Genomic DNA, 12,253 nt, shown 5'->3' with positions numbered 1-12,253 from the left:
TTTTATATAAACGCTTAGAAGGGACAGTATGGTTTCATTATAAGTTAGGAGTTATTCAAGAGAATGAAGGTGGGGCATTTCACCAAGCATGGTTAAAACTTGAAAGTAATTTTTATTTTTATTTATTATTATTTTTTTTAACCTCTCCAAGTTTGGACTCTACAAATCTCTATATATTTTCAACCTTAGCAGAATGTGTGTATGTGTGAAGCTTTAGAGATGAAATCTAAAGTCATAACTGACTCTCTAACTCATCAAAGTATGATCTTTCAAAAACAAGGTGCTCTTGTGCATAACCACATTTCATACACATATAATTTTACACACACTCAGGGAAGAAGCATATACCACATTTCATACACGTATACTTTAGGGATGTTTTTTGCACTTACCCTTATAAAAGATTAAGTGCAGAAAACACCTCTAAAGTATGCTTCTAGTGCATATCACACCCTTCAAGTGCAAAAAACACCCCTCAAGTTTTAATTTGGTACAATTAAGTCCTCCTGACATATTTAAAATCTAAATTGACCAAATTACCCTTATTAAATAGTTTTATAAATTATATAAAAATAATCCATGAATGAATTTATATAATGTTTTGAGTTGTAACTTCTAATGGGCAAATTAATGACATAATTAATAATATATTATAACATACACTAAAAAATGGGTATTAAAGTATAATATACCACACTAATTAATGATTTTTTATTAAAATATCCTCAACACTTTCGGGATCTGATGTTCCTGTAGTAGCATAAATCCACCGTGGTAAGGAAAATTCTCCGAAAGGAGTCCAAAGGGATGGCTAACGTCTGACAGATGTAAGTTTCAGTTAATTAAACTAAACTTAGCCAAGTTTAGGGTGGCCATTAAGGTTATTTAGGACCTGTTCGTATATCTATTTATATAATTATTTTTTCTGTGGCAGTGTTTTGAGGCCGATTGCTCTGGGTCTTTCTCTACTCTGGCTTCTTGAGAGCCTTATGAAAGACATTTGTTGCTCTGGGTACGCTGACCGCTACATTTCCACAAACACAGGCTGGTTCTGCTGATCCAAACAAAAGTTGGTCCCGTTGATTTCCATGATGCAGCAAATCATATTTGTCAAATTAGTTTTTATTTATTTATTATTATTATTATTATTCTTTCCATGATGTACCAAATGATTAAGTCTCAGAAGTTTTCTTTCCCCTCCAGTTACCCATCTATATTAGAAGTGATTCATGAAGATACCGAAACATTAAATATTTTTAAAAATTTTTTTTTTGGATTAGGCCATGTTTGTCCTCTTTGTTTCTGGTTATTATATATAAAAAGAAGCCCTTTCTCTAAGCGGATGGATCAGCGGACGACAGAGGATGATTGAGTGAAGAGGATGATTGTATGGGTATTTTGGAAAGAATAAATGGGTAAAATGGATATTAAATCACTAATTTATGTAAGATTTCTAACAGAGGAGTAATTTTGCACAATATCAAAAGATTAGGGGTGTTAAATGCATACTTTTTCAAATGGGAGTAAAAATACTACGAAAAGTATACTTTAGGGATGTTTTCTGTACTTACCTCTATAAACAATAAAGCCCATGATTGAAAAATCAGTTGGGTAAATCTCGGGTCGCTAATTGGGCTTTCCTTTGGGCTGGGCTACAGGCCTGACCTTGAATTCTTTGGCAGAAGCACCCCTTACAAGTTAGGAATTCTTTGACCCTTTTTTTTTTTTTTTTTTTTCTAAATAATTCTTTGACCTTATGTGCTGCATCTAGTAGAACCATGATTCATTCTGCGATAAGTTACTCAATTTCCTTTTGGTTGCTACTCTTTTTTTTCTCTGACTGTTCTACTGTTTATACAACTACAGTCAACATTCAGTTTGTCAAATATACATGTTAATCCTAAAAGATAGGGTTTGTATTTTACCCCAAAAAGATTTATCATATAGTTTAATTTAGATCAACTAAAGTGGCCTTTGGCCAAATAATTCTTTTTCTAACCATTGAATTCATTTTTTTTTTTTTTAAAATTGAAGCACATTGATTAAGTAGTTAAATGCATTAAAATAATATTAAGTATTATTAACCTACTGAAATGAAATCTACTAAGTGGTAGTCAATAATAATTACAAAAAGGTGTCTACTCAATGTCACAAGCCAGATGAATAAAATCATCAAATGGAACACTAATCAAACTCTACCACCAAAAGTAAAATCCTAAAGCAATAAGAAAAATAAAATAAAATCCTAAAATCAACCTCTACGCTTACGCCTATAATAAGAAATAGCTCATGCGACTCGTCAGAATCTCAATCCATAAGCCTAAATCTAAAACAAGTAATGACTTTGCCATACCAGCAGAAAGTGATACTATGTAACAAACAACAAATTAGATAGAACCAATATGACAGGTTTTGCTGATCAAGCTTCATATACCTACAGAGATGATTCAACTAAACTGCTTCTTTAAAGTAGTCATAGAATGTCACCATTGAAGTTACTTCAAAGTGTAGGAATTATCCTCTTTAACACATCATGAAGGTGAAACTATCCAAAACTACTAGCATGGCATGGTTTGACAAAAAAAAAAAAAAAAAAAAGCCCCTTAAATTCATCACCTGCATAAACTAATTTCAATCCAACGAACATATTTCAGTAACTTAAAAACAGCAACCATAAGGTCTTTATGTGGGGGGGGGGTGGGGAACATAGCTTTAAAAATAAATCAAGCTGAGCCAGGCTTCAGGTTGTTCAGCCTCAGCTCGCAGAAGTCAGGGAGAGTTCAGCTCCGGCTCAGGTACAAATAAGCCTAGACAAGCTAGGGCTAGCTCAACCATTCTTTAACCAATATCAGGCTTGGCTCCACTTGAACTTATACATGTTAAATCTGTAAATATATACATACAAAATATTCCAATATAGTCAAATTTGTGTGATCTTATATCATCTCTGTTTACGTGCGCAAGACACACCTTTGCCAAATTCTCCATCAACACCTCCTCTTCCACTGCCTATCCAGCATCAATATCAAGCACAAACAATATTCCTTCACTATCAGCAAATTGATATCGGCTTTGGACCTCATCATCCCCTTGCTTAAAATAAATGTTCACCTCCAACTGCACCAGACCCATTTCATGCTCACATTACAAGCTGACGAGTGATTAGAGATAGGGATGAGATACAGCTAGGGTAGGGTCAGTTGAGAGAGAGGAGAGCGATAATCTTTATTTATTTGGGTAGGGCTCCATATAGCCTCTAGATTTCCTAAACCCAATTGCCTACAATGGTCAACTTTGAAGATTAAAAGACTAACAAGTTATAGGTCTTCACAAGATATGGGTATTCACTCTGCATGAGCTTGGCAAGGCAAGCTTGATTTTGTTTGAACTCAATTAAGCTTTAGGCTTGAGCTCATTTACCAGTTGAAGAAACTCGCTGACAAGCTGAGCCCAAACTGTTAGTGGACAACTTAGTTCACTCTGTATGAACAACTTAGCTCATTTAAGCCCTAAACATGAATAATCCACAAATTTCTCAAACTCTCAAAAAGAATACAATAGAAACCAAATCATTTTTTTTTTTTTTTTTTTCATAATTAATAGAAAAAAGTTTTTGGGATAATCCAGTGGTGTTTCAGCATGGTCTAGAGCTTTCCACAGTTTAGGATGCACGGTCATCTGATGCGTCCTACCCTTGTCCTATGTGCTCGGAAAGGGGTTAAGACCATTATAGTAGAATCGAACAATTGCCAGAAAACTTATTCTGTGCTGATCCTTTACAATAGCATCCAGGGCAATTCCATAAAACATCCCTAATCAAATTAAAGCACAAGAATATCTATACTTCATCTAAAACACACTCAACGATCAGGTATAAAACTTTGTTTGGTGAAAGGAAGTGCTCTCAAAACAGTGCTGATTATGCACTACTGCCTATGTGCATCATGCTATGCGATACTTTAATAATGCATATCAACGTCACCATCATATGTATTTATGTATTTATCCTTTTTTATTTTTCATAGATATCCTCTAAAGCCAAGTCCATAAACTAAGCTCCATTCCTCATGCTCCAAGCAGGGCTTGAACTAGGGGTGGCAATGCTTGACACAACATGCTAACACAATACGGAATAAGTGGATTTGAGTTTGCCTTAGTTGTGTTCAGAGCATAATCCTGTCAGCTCAGATTGACAAACTAATTAACAATGTTGTGTTTGTTTTGACCTGCCAACCAATTTTAACTTGATTAGACCCATTTAACTAAACCTGTCGTGTCAACAAGTATACAATCAAACCCTTTTGCTACCCGATTAAACATGTTTAAATGTAACATCCTAAGAATATTTGGTTTGATTTGTCAATTTGTGTCTTGCTAAGTCATTGTTGTATCATGTCAGGTCTTAACCAATTTATCAAACAAGTTATGCAGATCATGTCATGTTACCTATTTAATAATTGTGTCATGTTTGTGTCAAGGTTTCATGACATGAATAATAATCATGTCTTGTTCGTATCAACCCATATAGCAGAATACACGTCATGAGTCTCATGACCTCTGTTACATGGACTCTTCAAAAGTAGTGAAGTACCAGCGTCGGACACATATCCCTCGGACATGGATATGAGATATGTGTCTGGCACTTTTGGTTGGACGTGGAATTTAAAAGCATAGCCAATAATTCAATTACATTATATTATTCCTTTAAATTGAATTAAATGCCTATATTGAACATTATATTAGATAAAAACATTACTTTACTCTAGAAAATAAAATAAAATAATTAATAAAATGAATATTTAGCCGTGTCCGTGTGTCCGTCTGTTTGAAGATTTAACACGTCCGACTCATTGATACACATCAGTGTCCGACACCCGTACCCGCGTCCATGTAATATAGCTCATGACATGATACGAGTACAATACAAAAACACCATTTGACACCTCTAGCCTAAACTGCTATTTTGAATAAATCAAAGAAGTTAGTTGGGCTAACTATTGTTTGATAGGGATAAATAGGTCATCCCACGGGATCAATATACACTACTTTGTGATCCATCAAACAAAATACAACAACAACAATCAAGCTTTTTCCCAATTATTTGGGATCGGATACGTGAATCCTATGTTTACATTCCGCTCTATTTAAGGCAATAACTCAGTCAATCCACGTGCTATCATATCTTTCTTTACTAAAAGTACCTACGTTAACTTTGGTCTTCCTCTTCCCCTAGTATTACCCTCAATATAAACTATGTCACCAACACACTTCAAGGTCTTCTTTGCACATGTCCAAATCATCTTAACCAATTTTATCTCATTTTTATCTCCAATTAGGCCTACTCCAAGTCTCCAACCATCTCCCGAATGTGATCATTTTTAATTCTATCATTTCTAGTCTTATCACACATCTATCTCAACATTCGTAATTCTGCCACACTCACCTTATGCAAATGTTGTTTCCTAGCAGCCTAACATTCGGTGCAATGAAGTATGGCTGGTCTAATAGCTATTCGATAGAATTCCCCTTTCAATCGGAAGGGGATACGCCTATCACACAATATACTAGGTGCACTCCTCCATTTAACCAATTCTGCCTTGATTCTAAGATTAACGTCATCTTCAATTTCTCAAGTTTTCACTAGACATCAATGGCATCATCCTACAATCCCCTCCCTTGTCAGTTATCACGTGATCAACCAAAAGTTTTTTAGCAAAAGTGTTTGACAATCAATGTTTCCGGTCCTCTTTGTTCTAGAAATTTCAAATTACAGGACTGAAAATAATTTCCAATTCATAGCAAGTGTGCAAGAACAATGTGATGACCCTATGGACAGGTGTGCCGTGGGCGGGTGCGAGACAATGTCAGGCTACCACACTGGCGAGTTACGGGTGCACAATCCCACATCGTCTGGGAAAAGGAAAGGTGAAGTGCTATGAGGCCTTTTAGGATAAAGCTCAAGAGTAAAACCGTACAGGCTTAGACCCAAAGCGGACAATATCATACCATGTGGCAAATGGTATCAGAGTCTGACCCAACTGGAAGTGTGCCGACAGGGACGTCGGGCCTCCAAGGGGGGGTGGATTGTGATGACCCTGTGGACGGGTGTGCCGTGGGCGGTTGCGAGACACTGTCAGGCTACCACACTGACAAGTTACGGGTGCACAATCCCATATCGTCTGGGAAAAGGAAAGGTGAAGTGCTTATATGTAGGTGTGTCACTCCAATTGGTATGAGGCCTTTGGGATAAAGCTCAAGAGTAAAACCGTGCGGGCTCAGGCCCAAAGCGAACAATATCATGCCATGTGGTGGAGTGGGTCGTTACAGACAATGACACAAATCTAGATAGTTATGATCATTTCAGATCAACTTAGCCTAGTATATTGTAATTGGCATGTGTAGAACGTTTAGAATTTTCATTATCATATATACAACTCAAGCCTTCCTGTGATGAAACTGTTTTTTATTCTGAGCTATTTAGCTGATATCAGCAAGGTCACATGTTACCGGCTGAGGAAGAGAATAGAAAACTTAAAAGAGAGTCCGGGAATGATATCTAGTTCTACTGTTCTGAAACAATTTATTTGGACAACATAAAAGTAATTTTCACTGAACTGTGATTTTCTTTCTTTAATTTCATTATGTCTTTGCTTAAGTTTTTATATTTTTTATCCTAACCTTTGAGAATTAGTATTTTGCCATTGCAGAATAAGAACATAGAGAATTATATAGTTAAATTGTTTGGCTGACCAAGAATGTGAATATTTGTTTAGCCAAAAAAAAAAAAAGAAGAGTTTAAATAGGAGTCACAAGACCTAATTTCATACAACAATCTTTCAGTCTAGAATATCTGAGCTGAGAATCAAATCTAATTTTTTTTTATAAACTCTAATAAGGGACACTTGTATTTATCTTACAAATTTTATTAGAACTCTCAGTCTTACTTTATATCATGATTTCATTAGAAGTTTGAGTTATTCTACAGAATGAATGGAGGGACGAAACATGGTTAAGACTTGAAGGTAATCATTTTTTTTTTATCCCTAAGTTTTGGACTCTGAAAAGCTCTACGCTTTCAACGTTAACAGACTCTATCTATTTGAAGCTTTAGAGATGAACTCTTAAGTCATAATTGATCTCATCAAGTCGTAAGAGTATCATCTTTCAACTACAATGTGCTCATGTGCATAGCTTAGGTGGCTGCTTCTAATAAACTGCACAGCAAAAACTATTCATGCCTTCGAAGTACAACTATTGCACCATTAATTTCATCAAGTAAGCATCAAGCATGCAATTAAAGAAGTGTTTCCTCTGTGTGTGTGTTTCATTCTAGTTGTAAATAATACTAACATGTATTAGTCAGCGTCAGATAACATATTTGTATAATTTTACACAAACTCACTCAAAAGAAGCATATAAAACAAGTAGAGCCCATGATTCCCTCAGTGATAAGTTCCTCGATTTCAAATGAAAAGATCAGTTAGTCTGATCTTGGGTGGATAATCAGGCTATTCTTTGGGCTGGGCAACAGGCTGAACCTTTAATGAAGCATATGCACGCCTTATAAGGTCTCGGGCTGAGAATGTGCTGCATCTAGGAGAATCCATGCTTCATTGAGTGATAAGTTAGTCGATTTCCTTTCGTTGATACTCTTCTTTCTCTCTATTGTTCTACTGTTTATGCAACTACAATCAACATTCAATTGTCAAATACTCGCATCAATGACAGGTTTGTATTCTGCCCCCAAAATTATTCATATAGTTTAACTTAGATAAACTAAAGTGGGCTTTCCGACTTGTGTAGTGTTTATGGCCAAATAATTCTTTTTCTAACCATTCAATTCATTTATTAAAATTGAAGTACAATGATTAAGTAGTTAAAAACTTTAAAATAATATGAGAGAATTGGTGAAACACAAATCCTAGTCTTATCTCAATCTACACTATTAACCTAATGAAATGAGATTAGGTGGTCATTTAATTTTTTTTTTCTAATTTCTTTCTATAACGAAAGGTGCCCTACTCTCTTTAGCAGGGGACTGATCCCTTCGGATTACCCATACCCACCAACAATCACTCCCGAAACGGGAAAAGTCAATTAGGGTATCACCACACCTCTGGTGATCTTAGACAGACTAAGGATGCCAAATGTTGAAACGGCAGTCCATGATGGATCATTTGGAAGTGTAACTGTTGAAATTGAGCACATCCGACCAAGAATCAGATATTTTTGCAACTACAACCACAAAAAAAAAAAAAAAAATAGAGAGGATCTAGAATTGATTCCCAAACTTTAGGTCCACACCATCCCGGCAAAAATTAAAGGAAAAAAAGGGGAAAATAAAATAAAATAAAATAGAAAACGATAAGAAAAAAACTTGAACTCAGCAGGATAGCGGACAGACTCACTGTTTTGTACTAGCGGTCATGCTGGGATTAACAAATCCATATTAACCCCAATCTATTACATTGGCCTCAAGCTGAGGTCTTGGCGAACCCATGTCCAATTTGGGCTTGTGTCACTCTTCAAACATTGCAAGACGTTGTAAATGAGACAAGATTTAAAATTTTCTCCTTCTATACTCCTCCAATTTAGATAATAACAGGGGAGCATGTCTTCAGCTAGGTTTCAAACATTTTCTACCATCTCCCCTAATGTGACTTCTTCTATGTGAGACCTGACTTCACTCTTAATAAGTTTTCTGAGGTTGCTTAATTTTCCCAACACTTAATATTGTAGAAGTTTTGCAGGCAAAGCATGTAAAGAAGGTGACGCAGAACCGATAAGAGGGAGAAGAGGAGATAAGAAAATTAAGGGGAAGAAATCTCTGTAATCTCTATAAACAATAGTCAATAATCACAAAAAAGGTGTCTACTCAGTGTCACAAGCCAAATCTTCTATGCCTACGCTTAAAATAATAAGATGTGGCCCACACGGCTCATCAAAATCTCGAAGCCATAAGCTTAAATCTAAGAAAAGCACTGACTTTGCCATACGAGCAGTAAGTGATACCATGAAAGCAACAACAAATTAGATAGAACCAATATGACAGATTTTGCTGATCAAGCTTCATATACATACAGAGATGCAGATAACCTGCTTCAAAGTTTAGAAATTTCCCTCTTCACATCATGATGGTGAAACTATCCAAAGTACTGGCATGTCATGGCTTAGATTTATATTTAGACATGTTAGCCATGAAGAAACATGTATGCAAAAGTTGAACAAGGGTACTTGACGTTAAATAGGTACATAGCATATCATACTGATTGATGCTGTAAAGGTTTTTATATTCGCTCTCTCATGTGGCTATTACTTTGACGGATCTAAAATTTCCCGTTGCCTGCTATTGCCAGGCCAGGACAAATTTAATTTAATACTCAAGAAGGAAATACCAACTTTTGAAATACCAAACACACTCACATCAGGGTTCCTTGGCACGAATAATAATCATATCTTGTTTGCATCAACCCATACAACATAATACACGTCTTGACATGACACAAGTACAAAACAGAAACACAAATTGACACCTCTAGCTTGAACTGCTTTTTGGATAAACAGAAAAATTACTTGGGCTAACTATTTCCGTGATAAGGATAAACTGGTCATCCCAAAGAATCAAATAAACACTACTTTGTGATCTCCATCAAACCAGTGCAAAGCCTTAAAACACCAAAAAAAAAAAAAAAAAAAAAGCAGGACTTTCATACCAGTTACTTCCATGAGATGCATACCAAAACTAGCATATGATGTAAATTTTAAGATTTAGACGATAATAGAGGCTCAGATCTATAAATAATAACACTCATAAGCATCACTATCACTCCAAATTTGTTTCCTTTTTTTCTCAAACTCTTCAGAGGTTCACACACCTACTCAGCTATATTCTAGACCCTACTGTCTTAAAAATAGAAAATTCTAAGGAAAAAAAGAAAAGGAAAAACTTTAAATTGTATGACTATTCTGTCTACCTCTCCATATATTCAGCTTTTTAAATAGACTATATCCAGTTCATTTATAAGAGCAACCTAACTGAGCTTTAAAGTTCTCAAGTTTCCATTAGAGATGATCAGTGGCATCATCCTACAACCCCTCCATATTCCCTAATAAAATAGAATTATCAGATGTGACGAATGACGAATTAACTTTGGTAAAGGCACAAACTAAGGGCCTTATGATACTGAATATGTGATAGGCATGAGTGCATAGCTCATCTTATGGTGTAATTTGTGTCATATGATCACCCAATAGTTACCAGCAGAAGTGCTTGACTATCAGTGTTTTCGGTCCTCCTAGTTCTAGAAATTTCAAATTACAAGACCAAGAATATTTCCAAATTTAATAGCGAGTATGGACATTGACATAAATCTGGATAGTCATGATAATTTCAGATCAAATTAGTCATGTTAATTTCAGATCAAAATAGCCTATTATATTGCAACTGGCTTGTGTAAAACGTAAAGAATTTTCCTTATCATATATACAACAACTCAGACTACTTGAATTTTCAAAGTTCCGGTTCATCTCTAGAGCAGAAGTCACAGCATAAAATTCAAAGCTTATGAGCCCAGTTGTATCAAAAGAAGAAATATGAACTTATATTGCACAAAATGTACATTTGAATATCACCCACAAACATGACAACAACCAACAATTTACCCAGAAATTTTCATTTTACTATTAAATTGAATATACATGTAGATGAGGAGCAAGAAACTTACTACAACCTTCTCCCATCAAGCAATCGCAATCGCATCTCAATCAACTGCACATTGAACTCCCCATCACTAACTTTCAACATCTCCGACAACGGAAGTGACAACCCATGTTCGACCAAAAGCCTATGCCGAGGCTTTATCTTTCCCTCCAAGCTAAACGAAAAATACTGAGGAAACCTCTTTAGCTCCACCAAATCCCCATTCATCTCCTTCAAAAAATATTCCACCTTTGGCTGAAAATTATTCATTATACTAAATGTCAACAACCCCGGTGATCTCAAAACCATGTTAACTACCTCCTCATATGAAAAACCCAATTCCTGCAAATAATTGAGCTTTGGCACAAGAGTGCCATCCACACTCGAAACCAACAACAACGTCGACTGGCACGTGACTGCGTTCTGCCCCACAAACCCTAATTCTCTCAAGAAACACAGTGTGGGTCTCAATTGATCGTCTACGCTACAAATCAACAATCTGGGGCACCGAATTATCGATTTTCTGATATCGTGAAAGGGGATATTCACGTCGTTTAATAGAAAATCAAATACGGGGTAGAGAACGGTGTAGGGATCGCAGGTTAGCAGCTGTGGATGCATATCGAAGATGCGGCCCAAAGCGGACCGCTCTATTCCCATTGAAAAGAGGCATTTCTCGACAGACTTGAGGGAGCTGAGTGGAGCTGATCGTATATTAGGGTTTTTGTTGAGCGCCTTGGTGGGATTGACTTTGAGGGCTTGGAGGTAGAGGAGTTTCTCGCGAAATCGGAGGCCTGAACCGGAGGTTGGTGATGGAGTGGTGGTGGTGGTTGTGGTGGTGAGTTGGGGGGCTAGTGATGCTCGGATATGGAGGGATGTGAGAGCATTGATAGATTTTGTATGGAAGTTTGTCTTAGGGTTAGGGTTTTGGGAGAATTTGTGGGGGGAATTGAAGGAAGAGTAAGGGATTAGGGTTTGGGGAAGGACTTGCAGTCGAATTATCATCTCAGGCGTTTGAGGTGAAGATAAAAGAGGGAAACATCTCTTGTTTTGTGTCTAACCGTTGTAACATTACGCCAATTTTTTTGGGTTGTCTAAAATGTCCTTAACAAGAAAATTGTTCTTATTCCAAAGATCAAGCATCCTGTGACTATGTCTCATTTTCGGCCTATCAATTTGCCATTTGTGTAATGTTATTTATAAAATTTTCTCTAAGGTCCTAGTCAACCGGCTTCAACCTCTTATGGTTATCCTAATTTCAGACTGTTTTTGTGCCCCCATAGAGTCATTCATGAGAATGTACTCCTTGTTCATGAATTCATGCATTACCTCAAGGCCCAACGGAATGGCAATTTTGGCTTTCTGGCCTTAAAGCTTGATATGGAGAAAGCTTATAATCGGATTGAATGGCACTTCCTTAAAGGTATGCTCCGGAGTTTTGGTTTTGGCAACAAATGGGTTTCCTGTGTTAACTCATTTTCTTTCTCTGTGCTAATTAATGGTGAGTCGGGAGGCATTCTTCAGCCTTCCAGAAGTTTGCGTCAAGGAGACCCG

The 12,253-nt window shown here is 36.4% G+C and overlaps 1 protein-coding gene across 2 annotated transcripts; it reads right to left on the bottom strand.

The window, feature by feature from the left end:
* Positions 1-2,753: 2,753 nt before the first annotated feature.
* LOC132294842 (transcription termination factor MTEF1, chloroplastic) lies at positions 2,754-11,815 on the bottom strand. Of its 2 annotated transcripts, none has more exons than XM_059792845.1 (2): positions 10,725-11,812; positions 2,754-3,117 (listed from the first exon to the last, which is right to left on the bottom strand). In XM_059792845.1, the coding sequence occupies exons 1-2, from the start codon at positions 11,702-11,704 to the stop codon at positions 3,108-3,110; spliced, it is 990 nt and encodes a 329-aa protein (XP_059648828.1). In that variant the 5' UTR covers positions 11,705-11,812; the 3' UTR covers positions 2,754-3,107. The 2 variants fall into 2 exon arrangements, with proteins under 2 accessions (XP_059648828.1, XP_059648827.1); XM_059792844.1 differs by lacking the exon at positions 2,754-3,117 and adding an exon at positions 7,530-7,685 and having other exon boundaries at positions 10,725-11,815.
* Between the last annotated feature and the right edge of the window lie 438 nt (positions 11,816-12,253).

The sequence above is a fragment of the Cornus florida genome, unplaced genomic scaffold, assembly GCF_030987335.1.
Source record: "Cornus florida cultivar Cherokee Brave unplaced genomic scaffold, ASM3098733v1 CherokeeBrave_3.0.0_Hap2_Chr02, whole genome shotgun sequence".
NCBI classification, from domain to species: Eukaryota; Viridiplantae; Streptophyta; class Magnoliopsida; order Cornales; family Cornaceae; genus Cornus; species Cornus florida.
Note: the sequence above shows the minus strand (reverse complement) of the source record. Positions and strands in the feature narration are given on the sequence as shown.

Excerpts from the sequence above, each read along its gene's own strand:
- LOC132294842 (XM_059792844.1), bottom strand. The coding sequence starts at position 11,704 with ATGATAATTCGACTGCAAGTCCTTCCCCAAACCCTAATCCCTTACTCT. Across the intron at positions 7,686-10,724 it reads CTTGATGGGAGAAGGTTGTA|TTGCATAAACAGTAGAACAA; the intron begins GTAAGTTTCTTG and ends TGTTGATTGTAG.